This window comes from Sphaerodactylus townsendi, linkage group LG02, assembly GCF_021028975.2.
Source record: "Sphaerodactylus townsendi isolate TG3544 linkage group LG02, MPM_Stown_v2.3, whole genome shotgun sequence".
Lineage (NCBI taxonomy): Eukaryota > Metazoa > Chordata > Lepidosauria > Squamata > Sphaerodactylidae > Sphaerodactylus > Sphaerodactylus townsendi.
The window spans coordinates 63,606,304-63,628,446 of record NC_059426.1 but is presented as its reverse complement, the minus strand read 5'-3'; the positions used below and the strand labels follow the sequence as shown (position 1 = coordinate 63,628,446).

The 22,143-nt window shown below is 43.0% G+C and overlaps 1 protein-coding gene across 16 annotated transcripts in view; it reads left to right on the top strand.

Moving 5' to 3' along the window:
• The first annotated feature begins 1,058 nt into the window (after positions 1 to 1,058).
• Positions 1,059 to 22,143, top strand: part of BIN1 (bridging integrator 1) — a 140,405-nt gene continuing 119,320 nt past the window's right edge. For all 16 annotated transcript variants that reach the window (XM_048486380.1, XM_048486378.1, XM_048486369.1 and 13 more), the window contains exon 1: positions 1,059 to 1,242. In XM_048486380.1, the coding sequence (XP_048342337.1) occupies positions 1,162 to 1,242 (81 nt within the window). In that variant the 5' untranslated portion in view covers positions 1,059 to 1,161. The remainder of the gene's footprint in view (positions 1,243 to 22,143) is intronic.

The window sequence follows — 22,143 nt, the reverse complement described above, 5'->3', positions numbered from 1 at the left end:
TAGTTGTTGCTGCTACTATGTCAAAATGTAGGTTGTTTTTGTTTCTAAAGATAAGAGGGTTTTAGGGAATTTGGAGAACATGAAGTCAAGGCTCTCCTTTGGCTCTGCTTTCTAATGAGTGGCCAAAACCTCGGGTGGGAGACTGATTCAATGATGGGTCTTCTGCCCACCTTCCTGTTGCCACAGGAGCTTGTAAAGGGATGCATTAATGTAATTTGTGTCAGCAAATCCAAGTTTTCCTGAGTGCAAAGTCTAAGCTGCCAGGAGGGCTTGCTTAGCTGCCTTTTACTGACCATGCCTGCATGTCTGCTAGCTTGTCTGCTAGCCTGGGGTATAATGTCACACAGCCCATATTCCAATGTGGCCATTTTCTCCAGGTGAATAAATATCTGTCACCTGGAGTTCAGTTTTAATCCCAGAAGATTTCCAGCCACCACCTGGAGATTGGCAACCATAGATCCAATCCCCACATAGCCATCACACACTCTATATGACCTTGGTCCAGTCATAGACTCTCAGCCTAACCTACCTCACAGAGCAGTTGTAAGGAAAAGAGAGATGGGAGAAAAGAAGTATTTCCTTTCATATACAAATGAAATATTTACTCTTAACTGGGTTAGTGGAGGAGTTCATGACATCTTTCTTCGCTTACAAAGCCCTCTCTCTCTGACTGAGATTCAGACAATTTTGAGTAAAATATATATTTTAAAAGCCACATGTTGGTGGTACAAGGGTTTTTTTTGGAAATGTAAATAATTTCATATTACATTATTTCATATTTAAATCCATAATTTAAATCCATATTTAAATTATTTAAGTCTATAACCCCCGGTTGAAGTGTTTTGACAAGTGGTAACTATATTCTAGCGTTATCAGAAGAATATATATTGGCCTGGGAGAATGTAGGACATGTGCAAAACTCTGAATGGGGGATTCCCTTGTCCAGGCAGGAAACTTAAATTCCAGCTGCCGCCTTGCGCTCAAACGAGAGAGTATGCTGCCCCTTTAAGAAGCTCCCGTGCCTCGCTGGTACTGTCTCTTTAAAAGGCTGTCTCCTCCCGTCCCCTGGCTCTGGAAGAGGGCTATGGCCATTGTTTCGCTCCTGGTCTTTCCCCCCGTCTGATCAATTTCACCACCGCACGGTTTAAAAAGGACGGCAACATGGCTGAGATGGGCAAGGGAGTCACTGCAGGGAAAATAGCCAGCAATGTCCAGAAAAAGCTCACCAGGGCCCAAGAGAAGGTAATGCATGGGATTGGGAGGGGTCCGTGGGGCTGAGTCCGGAGAATCCGAGCCTTGGCGTTCTTTGCACGATGCGGGGAAGCAGTGGCGTGTAGCGGGGGTGCATGTGTGTATGCGCAAGCGGTGTCGTGCCGTGCAATGTGGCGTCCTGTCCCCCATCTCCCCCTCTCGTTGTTCCCGCTCAGGATTTCTCCTTTTCTGTGACATTGACAGCTCAGCCACGTTGTCTCCTCCCTCACCCTCACCCTCCCCCCGCGGGTCTCCGTCGCTTTGGGGTTCCCAGGGCGGAGGAGCCGGAGACAAGAGGAAGCGAAATGTAGGGGAAAGGCAGGGAGCTCTGATCCTCCGGTCCGCTTCCTCGGAAGTGTCCCGCTGTGGGGCTTTATTCCCAGATGCCCTTGTCTTTTATCCGTGCACACGGTTGTGGCTGGTTTATTGTGAGCGGCGATCCCCCCCCCCCCCCCGGTTCGGTTTCAATTGCTATAAACTGCAAAGAGGCGCAGGTTAGCAGCAGCATTATGCGTAGAATACCGTGTGGATTAAAATCCTAACCGGGCCCCCGTGAGATTTCTCTTTCCCCTAATCCTATTTTTTTTAATTTGAGGGGGACGTGGGGGGGGGGGGGCAGTCGCTCTCGTTGTCTTCGCTGCCCTTCAGGCAGTCCAGCTGTCAAGAGAGTCGCGTTTCCCATTTTGCATTTGCAACCCAGCAGTTGCACCGGGGAAAGAAACCGGAGTGTCGTGTGCGTGCGGATGGCGCCTATTTATAGCTGCCGAAGGTCAGAAAAGGAAGCGCCCCCAGCCCGGGTTGAGTCTTTCGCTCCAGCTTGGATGACCGCGCCTTGAGTTGGGATCCGGAGCGGCTCGGTCCGAGGGAGGGGGCGTCCTAGGATCGCCCCCCGACAGGACTCCCATTCCAGGTCCCCCTGCTTAGAATCCGTATCTTCCCATGAATTGGGTTCTGCCGCTTGAGACATCACGGGTTAAAAAAAAAAGCCCTTCGACAGGAGGAGCCGAAAATCCGCTGCAGCTCAAGCGACGTCAGATGAAACGTGGGCGAGATTTCTGTCTCCCACCCACACCGGCTGTAAATCTCCTCCAGCCGCTCGCCCCCGAGAGAAGGCGCTTCGGTTGCAAATTCACTGTCCCCTTCGGCCTCCCTTGCTCGGGAAAGGCCATCTGCAAACTGCGACAGAAATGCAAGGACGCACCGCTGGCTGTTTCGGGCTTATGGGGGAGTCAGTGCAAGGAGGTTGCTGGGAGCCAGCGGGCCGAAGCTAGACTGGCCGGAGGCTGGTCAGTTGCCCTGGGTGAGAAACTTGCCCAGGGCCGTCCTGCCTACGCCCCCTTGTGTTCTATGATGAAAGAAAGGGGAGTTATATACGAAATAAATGGCAGGCTTGACTCTTCAGGCTCTGCCTAAAGTGATAGTGGCTCCTAAGGATGGTAATGGTTGCAGGAGAGGAGCAAAGAGTACACTTAATAGGGGAACTCGTCCAATTCACCCCCTTCCTACTCATACTTTCCTCTGCTGACTGGTGTTCCAAAGTTTGGCAAGAGAAGGGTTGGCTTTCCTTAAGCACAGCTTTCTATATTGGCTCTATAAGAGGATTGGCTGCAGACAGTCGTAAAAGAGGCTGCAAAGGGAGAGAAACTATCTCTAGCTCGTTTGGTCATTTTAAGGCTTTGCAGTCTACCGTTCCTCCCTGCAAAAGAGGCCTGGTGGTATATTGCAGAACATGGTGCAGGAAGAGCTACATAAAAATATCACACTTTTCTTATGATTATTACTTGACACAAATTGGCTTACTTTGCTTTTCAGTCAGGTCTGACTGTGTAAGAAACAAGACAGACAACAGATGATCTTTTGACATTGCATCTGTTCTTCAGCAGATACCTGTTTCACATGTCATGCTTTTCTCATGTGGGAAGTAATCTTAAAAGTGTTCCTCAGTGTGCACAAACTGCTTTCTGAGCAGCACTGGGCGCATTAGGATGCAGTAACAGTAGAGGAGCTGGTTTCAGAGCAGGCCTCTGCCTTGGTATTTCCTTTCTTTGAAAAGCCGGAGATCTGCATCTGTTGAAATCAGAGCACTTGGTGACTTGAGCCCTTGGCTGCAGGTCAATTTCTATAACACTATAGGATGTACTTCTACATCTATTCAAAGAGGTTGAAAATAGGCTGTCCATGTTATCGCCTTAACATGTTTGAGCAGGGTGGTATTGAACTATTGGCATAACTTGTATATCATGGACCATGAAAGGAATATGCCTTGGAAGTCCTTTGCCTTGCATGCTTCCTTCCTATACCTTGTCCCATTAATGTTATTTGGAGATAACTGCTTTTGCGGCATGTTAGAGTTTGTCATTCTACCCAAACTATAAATGATGCCTCTGAACATGCTTTAATTATGGTTTGAATCATGGCCTGGAGGCAGGAGAACCAATAATAATCTGTAGCTCAGCTGGAGCAACATCCTGTGGGTTGCTGTGAAAGTGGAAGTTACTTGCTGTCATGTCGACAGAGGAGGAGGTTGCACGTGGGGTGGAACAAACTCTGGTTTGTAGTTGCTTCTGAATTGTGCCAAAGTGTCTGGGTGCATCTATGGCAAAGGACTTTTCCTCTCTCTGAGCCAAATAAATTTCATACAGTTGTAATGTCAGTTCTGACAAAACTCATTAGTTTCACATGATAAGTTGGCCAGGCTAAAGGCTTCTAACAGAAAAATGCTGGGGTGCACCATCAGCCATATTAATGTGAGTTTGAAGCAAACTGAGTCTCCTTGGTCCCCTTCTTGGTGCTTATATGTGTTCCACATTTTGCCACTGATTATCGGTGAAGTTACTACCAAGGTAGACTCGTTTGTGACTGTTGAGTTATTTTGCATACAGACACATATTGTTTGAACATCTGTTGAAGTGTACTTGCTGCATTTTACAAAGATTTACAACCTCCTGAGCAGGACTGAGTTTGTGGGGTGGGTGAAATCAGTTCTTCTGCCAATATTGTACTGTGTTGATTGGCTAGTTCTTGTGATGTCACTCACCTGCCTTCTGTTTTTGGAATGGTTTATTATATCTCTTAAATTTATTCAAAAATAATAAAAGCAAGCTGTTTATTTAAGCAGTGTTTATACTTTAATTAAAAATACTGTTACCCAAATAGAAACAAAGGTGTTTTCCCCATGGACCATATATCCTGGGATAAGGAGATTCGACCATGACTTCTACATGGCTTCTGGGCCTAAATTGAATCCGCCCCGCAAGATTTCTCTTTTAAATCCTGCTGCTTAAAAAAAATGATAAAATTGGATGTTCTTTTTAAAAAGCTCAGGCTGCTCCTGCTCCCATCCAAAGACCGCAGAAGACAGACTGGTTTATTTTTCCTGCCTCGCCATTTGCTCTCCCCGCCCCACAGCTACAGCCAATCAGAATGTCAGAAAAAGGAAATGTTTGCGCATGTGCAGGAATTTACATAAATGTATGTAAACATATGTAAACCACGTAAACTACATAAATGCTCATGTAAAAAATGAAAATAAACCGGGGGCTCGTGCATAATTCACTTGAGTTCTTCCTCCCGGCTTGAACCCGCTGACGGGGCAGCCGTGCAAAGGGAGAAACCAAGATACAAACAACTTGGTATGTTTGATCCTTGTTTTCCCTCGGGATATTATGTCTGTGGGGAAAACGCCAAAGTCTCTCAATAATGTGGGAAATATTAGCTTAGTACAAACTGCTTATGAATGTTGTGAGAGGCTGGGTAAGGAATATTTAGTACCAGTGTATACAAGACCAGCTCTTAGAAGAAAATCCACAAAGGGGAATATAATGCAAGTTTGACAATCCTTGTTGTAGGGATCAGGGGTTCACAAGCATTTGATTCAATTCAGCAAACGTGCACACGCATGTTCCTAAGATATAGATAGGTTGGAAAATAGATTTGGAATAGAAGAAGGGTATGTAGTATATGGGTAATACTACGTGATCATGATGTGAAGAAGATCCAGGGTTCAGAGCCAAATGGCCAGTGTCTGGTTCCAGGGTGCAATGCACTGGGCACAGCAGCAAAGATGGAAAGGTAGCATTGGACAGATGGCCCTGGGAAAGGGTAGGATCTTTATAGGGTGAAGGACCACCTCTGGAGGTATCAGGACAACCACTGAGAGGTGTCCTGATGGATTGTTTGAGAAACAATCAAGTGTATTGTGAGGTGGTCAGAAGATAGTATCTGGGTTAAGCTAATCAGGGGAGACAATGACATCAAGAGTCTTGTCGCTGAAAATGAGTATTCTTTCGGCAGGGCTACTGTATCATATTGAGGACACATTCTTCCTTGTCTGTGTATCCGAAAATGTGCTGATATGGCAAACAAGCTGAGAGCATGAGAACAGAAAAACAATTCCTAGAAGTTTCTTGTATGTAGATTGCCAGAGAATGGGCGCTCCATGTGGGCAGGGTTACCTGTGAGTAAGCATCCCCCCCCCTATGCCAGGGCGGTATGGTAACAGTACTGCTTGTTTAAATGTAGGGAGAGGAGCAACACAGATGACTGAAGTTAGCATTTGAAATGTTGAATATTGACTAAATGCTGAAAATGTGAGAGAGATGGAAACTTGGCTTGTGTTGTGGGAGAGAAAATGGGTGACTTGTGAGATTTCCCCTGCTCAAATTGTAAATAGAAAATAGTATCTCTGAACTCTTGAAGAAACATCTACTTTGTCCTCAGTCTTCTGAACTGAATTGCAAATATTTTTCTGTGTGCATTCTTGCACTGCCATATGGGAACTGTGGCTTATATGTCGGGGGAGGCATCCTATTACTTCAGTAACTATGCAATAATCTGTGAACGTCACGTGTCCCAGTATATCGCTCAACAATTCTGAACATATGCTAAAAGTGACCACTAGCTGACTGCATAATGTAGTGATGAATACTACCAAGTGTGTAAATTGAAAAACAACCCATAAACTTGGGTCTTTGATCTTGTGCACACTTGATTTTTCTGGCAGCAGCTGCTAATGCATGCTCCAATCTCAGTGTGATAATGAATGCTGACAAATGGGCAGATGCTAAAGAAACACATATGTATGAAATAAAGCTCATTTTCAATTGTGAACATAGTGGTCATTTGAGAGTAAGTGGATTGAGGATTCCATCTCCCTTTTTTCAGTGCTTAGCATACAACGAGGACTGCAATAATTATTTTGAAGATATGTGACTCCAGTAAATTACAATTGTTTCGGATTTATTAACCTGGAATTACAACTACTACACTGTAGTGATACTGCCAGCACTGATTGATATGGCGAATATAGCTGTTTCAGTCTTGTGTAGATGCAGAGAAGGTATTGCTGTGGAGTCTGAGATCCCTGTGGAGTGCTATCTCTTCCAGAGCTGAAAGGAGTCACGGGTCCTGCACCATTAGTGCAGAACAGCAGGAACCCTATTGCTTGATGCATTCCTTCTTTAGGATCTCACACCGCATACCTATCCTCCACCCCCCTCAACTGGGATCAGGATTCTGGCTTTCTGGAATGGGGCAGTGAATGCTGGATGAAAATGTGTGTCACTTGAGAGGCAACAGTCCGCAGTCCCTCGGCTTTTTGGCCTAAATCCTGAACCCTCCCTGTTGTCTTTCTTTGCCCAGTCCCCTCACCAGCTTTCCCTGACTATCATCCAGCTTATTGACTACCCGGCTTATTGACTCCCCAAACTATGGAGTAGATTCGCATATTGTAATACCTTTCTAGCTGGGAGGATGTTTGTAAGTTTTTAAGTGTTATTGTTTTTTGGGTTGTTTCATTTGTTGTATTGCATTTTTGTTGGACTCTACATTTTTACAGTTGGGTCCATTGATTATTGTTGAGGAATTATATTATTATGTGTCTTGGCAGGGGAAGGTGGGTTGTAAATATGATCAGTAAACAAATAAGATGGCTCGCAGGAACTCTTACATGTACAGCTTCTTTGGAGGGGTCTTGCACTTCTGTCCATCCACCAAGGGACCTGGTCAATAGTGTGAAGACTGAGGCTCCAGAGTAAGTGCTTTCCTGGCCTTTCTGAGTACAAGTTAGTTAGAGCAAACTTTCTAAATGAGGTAGATCTATTTACAGCGGAGCCCTTTGCCTGTGTGGCAAGTTGCTCTGCACTGCAAAGTGTCGCCTTACTTGGGTTGGGAGCGGCAGAGGCATGACTGCCCACTTCCATATCAGTTTGGAGCAAACAGTCTTTGATTTGTTTTGGAGCAACTGATCCAGCTCAGGCTAGAGAATCACATTTTGTTTGCTCCTTTCCTACTGCCTCAATATTATATACTGTTGCCTGTATCTCAGTTTGCAATCCTTCCACTGTTTAAAGCCTATTTAAAGTCTTGATTCAGTCAGGCAGATTCTTCGGGATTTCCATGTGAACTTTTAAAGGATCTTGAGGGAAGTTCTTGTATGTTCAACAGAAAGATAGATAATTTAACTAACACAAAATACAACTTTTATTTGAGTTTAAGCCCAGCTATACCTGCTGATGTAGATGTAGGGCTATACACATTCAACATAGATACTATAAAAAGTGTTCCCTGTTATAGAGCATCCCAATGACAAAATGCCTAAACAAATAGTATAAAAATACATTGTCATGGCCTTCAGGAACTTCAGGTGGTTTTGGTGGATGGGTCTTAGTCAGCCCTGGATTAACCATTAGGGAAAATAAGCACATGCTTAGGGCCTCAAGTAAAGAGGGCCCCATAGAGGGTTTTCCCCCTCCTTAGCTCTGCTAAGTATTGAAGCAGATTTGTTAGATCAGATTAATTGTGAGGCTATGATCAAAAACTTTGCAATTAAAAAAATGCAGGAGAAAACTTTTTGTAGTATAAATAAAGTTATGAGTAAGCAACAGTAAACATTTTGCATATTTGATTCATGCAAGATAAAATGCTATGTATCTTCAAGTTAAGAAAGCAATGGAATAAAAGGTGTTTTGTTTCATACAAATAATGGTATGCATTCATGTATTAGAATATATACTTTATGGTTTGCTATTGTTTTTAGTTTGAGTTATATATTCAGTGTATGGGGGTACCATAAGCGTTTCAAACCTTAGGGCCTCTAAAGCTCTTAATCTGGCCCTGGTCTTAGTTTTAGTAGTTTGAATCTTAGGGTGCTGTGGTCCCCATCACATACAGATAGGATGGAAAATCGTCCTTTCAAAATTGAAAATTTCATGAACTTTAGCAGAGGGACAAGGAGTGGTTCCATGGATGGAAGGACTTTCACACAGGCCGTTTCCACACGGGCGGAATATGGCGGCCTGGGGACGGCAAAAACGCCGTCCCCAGGCCGCCATTCACACAGGGAGCGCAGCTGCTTCGCAGCCGCGCCGCCCACCCGGCGCCGAGCCGGCGTTTCCAGAGTGCGCTGGGAAGCGCACTTTTCTTGAAACTCTGGCTGGAAGGCTTCCCGGCGCTCCCCCCCTCCCTCCCTTCAATTAACTGCTCTCCGGCCCTCCGGCGCGTCACCGGGGCCTGGGGACACGCCCCCCTGCTCTGCAACACGTAAGCAGGCGCGCAGGGCAGGGCAGGCGTGTTCACAGGCCCCGGCGACACGCTGGAGGGCCGGAGAGCAGGTAAGTTGACTGGGCGCTGTCATCCTGGTTCTTTCTGGGACCGTCCATGCGGACGGTCCCAGCATCGTAGGGTCAGCGTCAGAAACGCCAACCCAAGCCCTTCCGCCTCCGTGCGGAAAGGGCCACAGAGACCATAAATTCTTTATCTCTGTGCTTCTTGGTGCGGCCCAAACGTCCTTTGAAATGCTGTTCCTGGTCTTTCCTGTCCCCCTAGAGTAGGCTGACCAGACGTCCCGCTTTTGGCAGGACAGTTCCGCCTTCACACGATTTGTCCCGCGTCCCGTGGGTTATTTCCATTGTCCCGATTTTTGGGAGGCTGCTGCACTGCCTTCTGGGGTGCAAGGCAGTGCTTGGCTTGAGTTCTCCCTCTTGTAGCTGCCAGGCTATTGCCTACCCCTCGTCCTAAAATTACTCCTTAGAGTAAAGTTTCAGGGGATATTTTGGCCTGCAGCAGACAAAGAAGGTGAAAAATTCCTAGTGGGTGGATAGAAATGCTTCCACTCACAGGAATGTTTTGCAGAAGCCAACCCATAGTATTGTCACATTTCTAAAGCAGAAACTAAAACTAAGGCTGGGTCCTTTGTACTGAGAACATGTTGATCCACATGTCTCTTTCAGAACCAAAGCTGTAGTTGTAAAAGGAAATAGACTCAGAAATAGGTTCTGTATGAGAACTTCATGGCACCAAAAGGAAGATATGAAACACTGGCCCATCTTGTGCTCCTTGAAATAAAAATGCTATGACTTGTTTTGTAGTTGGTGGTGTTCCCATTGATTCAACAGAGGAATCTGTGGCTTATGCTTCCAAATGATTGGGTGGCACACTGAAATTTTCCTAGAGTTGACACAGTTTGTGAATAAACCTCCTAGTTATCAATTAAATATGTTATTTCACTGTTAAAAGAACTAGCCTGCTTGTTTTATAAAATTCATTCTAAGGATCAGCCTCACCCTCTAGACCCTAGAGATAAAGGTTATTTGTGATATAGGAAGGACACTGTTAGTGCATATACAGCTATGTTTGTAACAACCAAATGGCCTCCCCTCTTCTCCTCCCCTCTATTGTCTATATTGGTGGGGTTATTTTAATTGAAACTGATTTTATTTGCCATCTGAGTTTCAATTGTTGTTATTTATGGATTTATGTTTGATTGTATTTTAAATGTTGGAAGCTACCCTGAACCTGCGAGGGGAAGGGTGGCGTATAAATATAATAAATACAATTATGTCCTAACAGCTGACCTGTAGTGATGTGTGTGTGTGGAGGGTATCTCTACTAGGTTACAGGAAGTAACTTATATGGAAGCTTTAAAGTTTGGATTTAAGGTCTTGATCTTCATAAATCCTATTAATCGAAATCGTGACTCTTATAAAAAATCTTCAGGTAGTGCATCAGCTTTGCATGGCTCAGGTGTCAGGTTCAGTTCCCAACATCTCTGGTTAAAAGGATTTGGTAAGAAGTGACTTCTCCCTGCGATTCTGGAGAACCACTGCTAGTCCATGCAGATAATTCTCACTTTCATAGACCTGTGGTCTATCTGAGTATATAGCAGCTGAGTATATAGTGGTGTGGAGCCTCTCATCCAATCAGGATGCAGTGGGCTGTGCGCAATGCGCGCGAAGCCCTTAAAATTTTTTTTTTCGCAGACCAGAGATCCACGTGGATCTGAGGTAACATGGGGGCAGTTTTCTGACTAAAGACATACATAGCAGCACAGCAGTAAACCTTGCATTCACTTAAAGACGAATACACAAGGGCATGTTTCCCTGTTTCTACTTGTGTAGGGAGATTTAAGTAGCATTTCCCCCAGCCTTAAGCCAGTGGTGTCTCTACGGCACATTTGATTGAGTGTTGGGCTGCTGGGCAAGAGGTTGCTAGTTAGAGCCCAGCCAGGGACAAGTTGTTTTCATTTTATTTTAGCCCCTTAAAATGCTGGAGCAAGTCCAGTCCCTTCTGCGCCACATTCATGATTTCAGGCATAAATCTCCACCTCTGGACACTTTTACCTTTTTGTAGTTTGGGGAGGGGGGTGGGGGAGTGTGTTTGTGTCTACCTTGCATTCTCTTAAAAACTACTACACAAAAGGCACGGGGAAACGGGGCTTTGTTTTAATCGACGGTTTCCCTGTTCCTGCATATGGTCATTCTGCACATGCTCGCAGAGACGTGGATCTGTCAGTTTGAAAATTAAAAAAATCCCGCCACAGCACACCGCAGCAGCCAATCAGGATAGCCCCTGAGCAGATCGTGCATTTGATCCGCCGACAGTGGGGACACCTGTGTGGCTGCTGCATTTCTGGGAATAAGGGGGCAGAAGCTGCAGTGGGGACCATGAAACCGTGCTCAAAAGGTCCCAAATCTTATCAAACTGGTTTGTATCTACTTTCATTTTTGAAGTGGGGAATCAACCTCCTATTGGAGTGTTTTTTCAAAAAGATGCATATACAAGCAGGTCCAGGAAAATCCCACGATAAGGGTGGGGGGAGCGCCAGAACTGGGACTGATCTGTGTTCTGCGGTTTTGCAGTGGGGAGATCGCGAGGAAACCTGGATATTTCGGGTGACTATTCCAGGATTAATTGCCAGTGGGAAATCGCCCACAATCGCTACCTGTGCAACCCTGAGTAGTTAAACCCTTCTAAGTCCATTTATTTCCAAAGATGTAGACGTGGGTAGGTCTGTTTAGGATTGCATTGCCATTTTATCTTTTAGCTTTCTCCCCAGTGAAGTTCAGTATTCACTTTGACTGTTTTAGGATATTTCATGATGATGTAATGAAATGGTGAGTTTAATATTTATTCATGGGTAACTATTTGTGTCCTCAAATAAACCTTTCACAATTCCTAGTTAGTGCAAATAATGATATTCTAGCATGGCCTAGAGAATTGAAGTATCTTAAGGGCAAAAATGTCCTTACAGTTTTTTTTTTGAGGAGGGGCTAAATGTCTTGACAGCTTTTTTTTAAAAAAAATAGTATTACAAAATCAGTTTTGTTATTGTTTCTACTAGAGCTTTCATTAGAATGATTGTGTAGTTATTCACATATTTAAAATTAAAATAACTTTGTGAAGGATTTTGTTGCTTCCCAACTCTTAAATTATATTATTTCTGAAGTCTGTATGTGGTCTGTCATGGTAGTAAACTTTTCCTGAGCAGAAGAGCACTGTAGGGATGAGCTGCTGACCCAGCAGCACCGTAAGTAGAGCGCTGGAACACCCGCTGCCTCCTATTTGGTCTTCTGAAGGTCGCGACCGCTACTCCCCACCCCTCACCCCCCGATGAGTCACGGGTCATGAACTGCCTGGCTCACAACCACCGGGTGTCCCAGACAAGGGACAATGGTCTTGCCCCCAGGTGAGGATTAGGCCCAGACGCTGATGCTCCTCTCCGCACGTAGCAGGCAGGTGAGATCATGCATCACATGATGATCTCTCAGTCCCCCGCTCTCCCGCTCTCCCGGATTTCCCCCCCCGATCCGCCCTTCTACACGCCCCCGCTATAATCATAATAAAAGGTGCCAGGAACCAGCACGCGGGAGAGTCGCTAGGAACACGGACACCCGCGCTCCCGCTGCTGGCGCTCTCCACCAGATGAAACCTCCGCGTCTCGTCTCTTCCTTAGCGACGACCCTGCGGGGATGACTACAAGCTGGTGCCTGAAACCCAGGAATCCTCATCCCTACAGAGCACTAGGAGTCAAACACTGTAATCAAAAGTTTCACATATGCATTTATTTATTGAAAACATTTCTATTCTGCTTTTCCACCCAAATGGAGTCTCCAAGGTGGCAAACTTTAAAACATCATTTTAAAATAAAGTATAAATCAAATTAACAATCAATAAAAACATGTAGAAACATATAACAGAATAAGGGAGGAGGGTATGTAACAGTTACTTCCCTTGATATCAGTGGGTTCTAGCTTACTGGAATACAGAAGCAATTGTGAAGGGCAGAGAAATTGTTCTAAGTGTCCCCCCCTTGCCACAGGTTTTGCAACTGCTTGTTCATAATGCTATTTTACCTTTTCAGTACTAGACAAAAACAGTTTTGCTGATGGGGCCATTATCTTGTAATATTCAAAAGGATCTCTGATTCACCTTGTTGGCTGTTGACTCTGCTTCATGTACCACATTAAGCAAATAAGACTTTAGAATTTGAAAAGCTGGAAAAGGAACTGCACTATCCTTCTGAATTCCTTTTCTTTAGTAGCAGGTAGCAGATTCTTAGCAAGTTTTTAAATAACTCTTCTCAGTATTCACCTCCTTCTGCTCAACTGAAAAAGCAGGTGCATTGCAACAGTTGTAAATGGGACACGTTTAGAGTTGTACTTTTTACTACTCATTATTGAGTTAAAATAACATCAAAATAAGCAAGAATAAAAGCTCAGCCATTATTCTGACCCAATATATATCCTTATGCCAATTTATACTTCAGTAGCTATTTTCAGATTATTCATCTGCTGTCTTATTTGTGCTGGAGGACACATGACATCACTGATGGATATTTTAAACAGAGAGTTCCTCAGGAGTGTGATGTTTCCTGGTTGTTCATGTCAAAAAGCATGGAAGGCAGCTGTGCTTGACTCTCAGTACGTGGCTTAGATCTAGAAAGATCATCTCTGAAGCAAAGTTCATAACCGAGAGGGCTGCATAAGCATAAGTGAAACCAGCAAGTCTTGAATCAAATTTGTTGAGCCTTTTGCCTTGTTTTGAAAGAGAAATTTGGGGATTCTGACAATGCAACTGTTCATAAATTGCACACAGCCAATATGTTTCTCTCTTAAATTCCAGTTCAAGTAGGATTGATCTGATTTACCAAACTTTTCTTATACAGCTCTACTCGCTGGTATCACTGTAACTAACATTATGTAACATGACATAGGATCAAATGAGATGTGGCAGCATCCTCATGGATGCTGCCACCTTTAAAAAAGTATTTTAAAATGTTCTTAGGGATTGGGCCTGCGATACAGCAGGCCAAGGTACTCTTGTTTCCCCTATTGTTGACCGGAACTGAAAAGTTCAACAGTAACAATTTGACAGTTTTAAATATAATTATCCTACTTCCTGGTGCAATTTTAACTTGTTTTTGAACAGGTAAAAAGAGGCTACTACAGAGTAAATAAATATAACAGGAGGTAGAGTTCACACCAGTGTGGATGTGCAATAAGAATTTATAGAAAGGTCATGCATACATTCTAATAAATAGGCAGTTTAGTTGCTTAACAGCATACATCTGAGTCATAATGATCAGTAGCACAATTGACCGCAGAATAATTGTTGTAACATATATATGTTAGACCAGTGCAGAACTAACTTAAACATTTAGCGTAACCACCAAATTGCAACATGAAATTAGTAAATACGTTAACCCTGTCAGTATTCCTAGGTCTCATCAAAATCAGTGCTGGGGGGAAAATAGTTAAAAGGGTATGCTTTACTTTTTATCAAGCTGTGTGAAAGGGAAAGATCATTGCTATATGCATAAAATTCTGTCCTTAGCATCTCAAGTTAGATAACCACTGCTGGGAAAGACCCTATTTTGGAGATTCTGGAGAGTGTGGTTGCCAATCTCCAGGTGGAGCCTGAAGATCTTCAGGAACTACAAAAGATATCCAGAGATCAGTTTCATTGGAGAAAATGGCTCCTCTGGAGGATGTTCTCTTTGGCATTATACTCTGCTGAAGTCCCTCCCCTCTGCAAACCCTGCCCTTTCTAGGCTCCACCTCCAGGTATTTCCCAACTGGCAATCCTACTGAGAAGCTATTGATGATTATGTAAAAAGACAAGTGATCTGTCTTGATATAAGATGGTATCATATATTCAAGACAAGATGTAATATTTTAAACAGGGTCATGTGCAATTAATCTTGAACAATGTTATAGCCAGTGAATCTTCACTGTGTATGTGCTTTCTGCATACTTGAGTCTTCTCCTGGGTCATTTCTTTTCTAGAGCAGGAAGAATTGGCGGGAAATAACAGCCGATAACCAGTCTACAAATCACTGCTATATAGCAACTCTAAATAAACACCATCTTACTATAATCAGAAAAAGGATGATGTACAGGGATAATTGGCAATTTTGAAAGTTACTGTAGATAACAGATATTCTGGTAGGGGTATAGATGGTAGGGGTATAACCTGTACCGCTTCAATTGGAAATTACGTGCTGCAGGACTTTGGTCTCACTGTTTTCAGTACAGGTCTTGCAGATCTGATCACAAATCAGTGGTGAAACATGTTCTTTCTGTTCATTTGAATATGAAGGCAGCATGATAATAGGAGTTCTCCAAAGATGGTCAAAATGGCTGTTGATTAAATAGGCACTATTATGACTTCCATTAGTGCTTTTGCAGCCTACCGTCAGTCTTTCAAAATCTCCACTACATCTGTATTGAAATGGGACCCTCTGCTGCAACCAAGCTGAAGAGGAAGAACCACAGGTCCTAGAAAAAGTAGAGGGAGGCAACACAGAGGAATGTGAATAAAAGGAGAACAAGATATTCTGTTCGTGGACCCATGGCATTAATTAGGGAACATACCTGAATGTCCTTCTGAGGCAGTAGTTAGTGGAAGAAGCAAGCATAAGATCCCAGGTTCAAACTCTGGCACCCCCAGTTAAAAAAGGACTAGGTAAAATGTGATGCAAAAAACCAGAGATACTGCCAGAGATACTGAAGAGCCACTGCCAGTCTCAGCAGACAATACTAACCTTGGTGGCCCAATGGTCTGATTCAGTATAAGGCAGCTACAAGTCTCTCCTCCTGTATTCACTTTGCTTCTGTATCAAAATACTTCTTCTGATCAAGGTGTCCTGCAGGCCTGCTAAAATCAGAGGTCTCTGGTTGAAAGAACTTTGACATGGCAGGTTTCATATTATTTTCTTCTGCTTCTCTTTTGTTGATAGCTCAGGAAGGTCCTTCAGCTAGCTAGAACAAGGTCTCTACAGGAATGGATCCCATTTCTGACACCAGGTCCTACTAGTGCCAGAGACTCCAAAATCTTTTAACATCAATTTATTATATAAACAGAACAATCTCTGCCACATTCACACTCTGTTGTCTCATTAGCTTAATAATAGCCAGGATTTCCCCCCTGCTTTTCAGGAAAAATTTGACAGTTTCATAGTTGGGTTTAATTCAACAGTGACTCCTTCCAGTATCATGATCTTCCACTAGCTAGCAACTGTTGAGTCCCATGTAGTGTTAGGACAACTTCTGGCAATTTCAAGAACGTAGGATAATTGCAGTGTTTTGGAAACAGAGTTGTATAAACTACAGACACCAAAATATTCCTAATTTTTTAACAATCCTCTGTTTGTTCCACAACTATTTAAAAAATAACAGCCAGTACATTTATTATAACAATTAAAAATAATTTAAAAATAGAAAGGTGTTTTATGGTACCTTCAAAACCTAGCAGATTTATTTTGGCATAAGTTTCTATGGAGCCTCCTGGAAAGCTTCATGGGACAATGAATCTCCTTATCTTGAAGGTGTCATAAGGCTTCTTTTTGTTTTTGCTATACCAGACTAACATGACTAACTCTGGAATTTATAACAATCTCTGGACTCTAGCCAGGGCTACAATGCAGTCTAAGCAAAAGGACTGCAGTGCGTTCAGTGCACACCCACACATACCGCTGTTACTTTCTCTCAATGCTGTAAGTAAACAGACACAATTAGAAGGAAAGAGCTACCCCTTTGGCAACCATGCTTCCATTCTCTCGAATCTCAGCCCTGATCTGGGGCAGGCTTGATTTATTTTTGTTACTGTGCAAGAATATGAACTAAATGGAGGTCACATCTTGTCCAGTGAGAGGCTCCTTTTGTTGAAGTGAATCGGTATAGCCAGTTGTCAGCGTCCCCCTTACTATTTGCAGTCCTCCTATTTAGAGTACCATTGTAACATCATGCCTTGGGACAATGAGTTAGGACATTGGGCTACTGGTTAGGAAGCTTGGTGAGGGAAAGAAGAGGAGGAATGAGGGAAGCTGGAGATAAGCTGCATAGTTCATCTTGAGCTGCTTATTGGACTGTGAAACTAAGGACAAGACATAATGAGGGAGGGAATCTGAAAAGCTGGAATTTGAGGCATATAGAATATGCCTTCTGGAAACTGGACTAAAGAGAATGTTATGTACCTTTTGTCACAGGACTGAACACCCCTCTATGCCCCTTAAATATCTAACACTGAGTTAGATATTGTATAGTATTGTACGTGGAACTGTCTCTAAAAAGTGTTCTGAAATTAATTGGTCTCAAATTCAGCTATACTAGTGTGATTGCTGGCATGAACCATTATAACTCTAGCACTCCGGATATGAATTGTCTCCACTGGTTACTAGGTAGTTTCTAGGCCCTAAATGACTCTGGACCTGAATATCTTGGTCTCCTGTCAGCAGCTATGTATGCCATTAAGTTTCTTCTGAGGCAAGCCATTTTTTCTGAGAATTCTTACCTATGAGTATCTCAAGGATGAACGGTTTTTTTGCAAGTGTTCCAAGTCTCTGTGAAATAAATAGACTTTGAGTTTAGGACCGTGATTATGAAAATGTCTTCTTGGAGTGGTCTGTTGGGCTCCATCTTCTTTGTTTGCCTGTCAAAAAACATTATTTTTTTCTCAGAGCTTTGGGATAATTTGTAATCTCCTAGGTCTTAATCTATCTTCTTTGGACAGCAGAACATCTGGGAATCGTGTTTTCTGGGTGTATGGTGATGGACTTTTAAAGTCTTGTTTGCATTATACTTTTTATTGTTGGCTGTTTTATAAGCTGTTGGACCCATTTTATTTAAAGGGATGCATTGCAAGGGATTTGGAAGTGAAGGTTTTACAATCGTTCTTGGAAGAAATACTGAATTTTACATTAGGGAAAAGTTCTGTTTATATTTAGTAATGTAAAGTTTGGAAACTACATGGTTGGTGTGATAGAATTCAGTATAAGGAAGGGTTTAAACAGAAGAAGTGCACAAAAATGGCCTAGTATACAGTGCTGAGCATAGTCCCAGCCATCCAGCAAGAACCTCTACTATGCAGTTTCTTATCACTTGAACCTCAAATAGACAGCAGGTGAGTGCACTGTGCCTTGGATTCCTGTTTGCTCATTTATAGAGAGAGACTGCCAGGTAGTTGACACCCTTGCCTGATGATGCTGAGCTGATCGACTGGCAGAAATTGAGGCCAAATGGGGTGTGTGATCATCTCTAGCAAAGCCTTTGCAGAAGTCAACATGGATTCCTCCTTCCTTTTGTATACAAATTGTACTTAAATTTTTCTGTCAACCTCCCATTTTAAACTACTGCTCCCCTCCCTCAACTCCAGATTTTGAAGAACGTTTCAAATTTAACCCATGACTTTGCTTTTCTTAATTAGCTTCTATTTAGGGTTGCCAGACTTACCCACCCTGGCAGCAAGTGGGAGATGGAGTGGGCAGCATCTAACAGATGCAGACCATAGAGTAGAAAAACCAGAAGGGACATCATGACTTTGGCCCAGTGGTGATCTTAAAAAATTTAATAGGCTGATGGCTGTTTTAATTTCTTCCTCTAAGCCACCATGATACTCTTGCTGTTTTAATGACCACTTTGGTATCACAGCCCATTTTGCCTGTCAAAGCAGAGAAATTTTATTACGCTGCCAAAAGAACCACTTTACTTGCCTGACATTTTGCAGCTAGAGATAGCATCACAGAGAGTAACACGGTCCGAGCTGAATTGTAAGAAAGTATTTATTTGGACAGATTTTATGTGCATTGAAAATACCACGTGCCCACAAACTTCGAAGATTTATCAAAGCCAGATACTATTGGATACTGCCAACTTGTTGAAATACATTTTGTATTGAGCTTAGAGAAGCTTTCATTTAAATGAATTGTTGAATGCTTTGACACACATTTGTGGAGACTGGGGCATTAGTTGTCCCATAGATTATGTAGACTATGTTCACACTAGTGATTGAGTAAAGTATTAAGCTATTCAGTCCTACCGATTGCTAGTCATTGTTTGTGCTACAGTTTTGATTACTAGTGTACAACCCTTCCCCTTGTTGTATTCTCTAGAGCAGGGGTCTGCAACCTGTGGCTCTCCAGATGTTCATGGACTACAATTCCCATCAGCCCCTGCCAGCATGGCCAATTGGCCAACTACAGTGGAAGACTTGCATCCCTACATATCCTTGCCTGCCCTTCTTGGGTCATTCAGAACTGCAGCATCACTGGAGGAAAACTTTTACAGCCTGTTCTCTGAAAACTGGCCAATTGATTCTTTTCTAAAATAACTTTTGACTATGAGCAGTGACCATAATTTAAAATCCAGATACATATCGTTTATTGGGACTGAAACATTTTTTGCTGCATTTTGGTCACTATCCCACGCTACATGCTGGATAATAAAACAGAGTGTTAATTCTAGATTCTCAAGGAGTATCAGGATAAGAAGACACGCTGCATTGAGAAAAGGACAGCCCAGCAGATTGCATCTGCCCAAACCTTCATTCTCAGTTTCCCTCTTTTTGGGTTGTATAGAAGATGGCTCTGAAGCAAAGGGGAGCATCTTTGAGGAAAACCAAATAGGAGTGCCTGTACAAAGGCAAGGTGGCAGTCTTGCTTCTAGATAGACTTAGGGCTGCCAGCCTCCAAGGGGGACCTGGAGATCTCTTGGAATCATACCTGCTCTCCAGACTACAGAAATCACTTCCCCTGGAGGAAATGACTGAATGGTATTATATCCTGCTGCCTTTCCAGGCTCTGGCTAAAATCTCCAGAATTTTTCCAGCCTAGAATTGGCCACCCTAGGAAGACCTGAACCTAGATATGGGAGATGTGTGCAGAACAGTAGTGTATATTAGTGGGGGACTGGGGGAAGGAACTTGTTAAACTTTATGGGAAATTCTTCGACCCAAAGGTTGTATGCCAGTTAGAATTATGCCTCAAATATATAGTAAAATTAAGACTAGCAGTAAGATTGCTACTGTCAAAAGAATGTTAGTCTAGAATGTAATGAGGAATCAAGAGCTACAATATCCATCTCATTACTTCAGCATTTATTTTTACAAATGCACAAAGTGTTACAAAAATTATGTTACCAGAACAGAAAATAAAATGAGACTGCAAACGTAGCGCAAAGGAGTCAGTTTTATGAATAGCCGAGATAAAATAGAAGCATTGTCTTGGCCAACAGGAGGAAAAGACATGTGGACTGATATTAGCAACATGAGCATCATTCTCATACAAATAACTGTTTCTAAAGACAAAAGCCACAAACTCGTCTTCCTTATTACATAACCCAGACTTAGAGGTTGCGGGGTGCACTATTGGATGATGACATGACATCAGTTCTGGGGGAATCTGGAAGCAGAGGCGTAGCACTGGGTGCGCACCCCTGTGGGGTCATGTCAAGGGCATTCGGGTGGCAGGGGCATTCCAGGGGCGTGGTGGGGCATTCTGGGGCAGGATGGGGGCGTTCTGGGGTGGGACCAGGACGGAGGATGCACCAGTGCACCGGGCATTTTCCCCCCTTGCTACGCCTCTGTCTGGAAATGATGTCATGTCTCTCCAAGAGCCACTGGAAATTCTGTGCTAAAACCTTAAGAGTTCTCAGTGATTCCAGGAGTAAGCTGAAATCACATCCAGGATTCCTGCAGATCCAGCTGCTGCTGTTTTTATTCCCTGCAAGGTACAGTATGCTTCTATTTGTCAGATGCTGAGGGCAAATTAAGAGGAGCTACTTACTGCTTTCATATCTGGTCTCTCTCTCTCTCTCTCTCTCTCTCTCTCTCTCTCTCTCTCTCTCTCTCTCTCTCGCTCGCTCGCTCGCTCACTCACCTTGTCTTCCAAGGAACCATTTAATCCATGCAAACATCTCATAGAAGTAATCACTGACTCTCTTCCTTTTCCCATGGAGCTTGGGGAACTCTTCCATCTCATTATATCTCAGTACCCCTGTGAGTTCTTGGCAGAGTAAAATTTGATCCCAGATTGTCACCCCAAACACCACATTCTGTCCTGTACACCACTATATCTTTTCATTAGAGTTTACAGATTCTCCATCATGAAAAGAGTTGTATTCAATTCTACAACACTGAAGATGTTTTGTCTTCTGCAGAGATTCTTCTAAAGGTAAAACTAAGCCACTCAAACTGTCTTCCAGTGGCACACCATCAAACCGTAGGGGCAAAGGAAGAAAAAAATCATTTTTTTGCCTATTATTATTTAATTTTGTTTAATATCACAGCTCTAGTTTTTTAGCTGGTTGTTGGCCTTTTATTACAATTCGAACCCTACCCAGAGACCTAGGATGTCGTAATGTATCAGCATAGTATTTGTGTTAATCCCAGATGAGCTACCTTTTGAATCTGACAGATGTTGAGTTTGTCAATTTGAAGGTGTTTCAAATGCCCCCCTAGTATTTTTGGAATGGCATCCAGGGTGCCAATTACCTCTGGGAAAACCTCAGCTGGTTTGTGCCAGATTTGCTGAATCTCAATCTTCCAACTGTGGTATTTAGTGACCTTATGTTCTTTTTCATTGACCCTGCTTTCACCAGGTATTGCTGTGTTGATGATGGTCAGTTTCTTGTCCTTGGTCACTGTGATGTCCAGTGTGTTATGTGCCACACTTTGTCCATTTGGATTCGAAAGTCCCACAAGGTCTTGGTTTCTCATTTTCTGTGAATTTCTCTGGACGATGTTTCCCATCAGTTTTTAGCCATCCTGATGTTGTAATTTTTGCATTAATTCCAGTGGATCATTTTGGCCGCTGAGTTGTGCCTCTGTTTGTACTCAGCCTGGGCAATCTTTTTAAGCAGCTGAGTAAATGATCTATAGTTTCATTGGCTTCCTTGCACAATCTGCACTTTGCAACATTTGAGAATTTTTCGATTCTGGCCTTGATTGTATTTGTCCTAGTTGCTTGTTCTTAAGCAACTAAAATCAGTGATTCAGTTCTAGTTGTTAACCACAGCCAGTTTTTCAAGTTCCAGTTGTTAACCACAGCCAGGTATTTTCATTGTTCACCTTGTCCTTGATCTTCTCCAGAAATTTGGCTGTGTAATGCTTTGTTGTGCCATTATTATCATTATTTAATTTTGTTTAATATCACAGCTGCCAGTTCTTGGCAGCTGTGATATTAAACAAAAGTAAGTGATGATAATAATAATGGCACAACAAAACATTGCATGGTGTTAGGACTTGAACCTTAAAGCAATAAATGGACTCTGTAGTGTTGATCAGTAGCGTTTATTGATAGGCACTGAAGTATCCAACTTGACAAAGCCAGTTCTGGCAAAT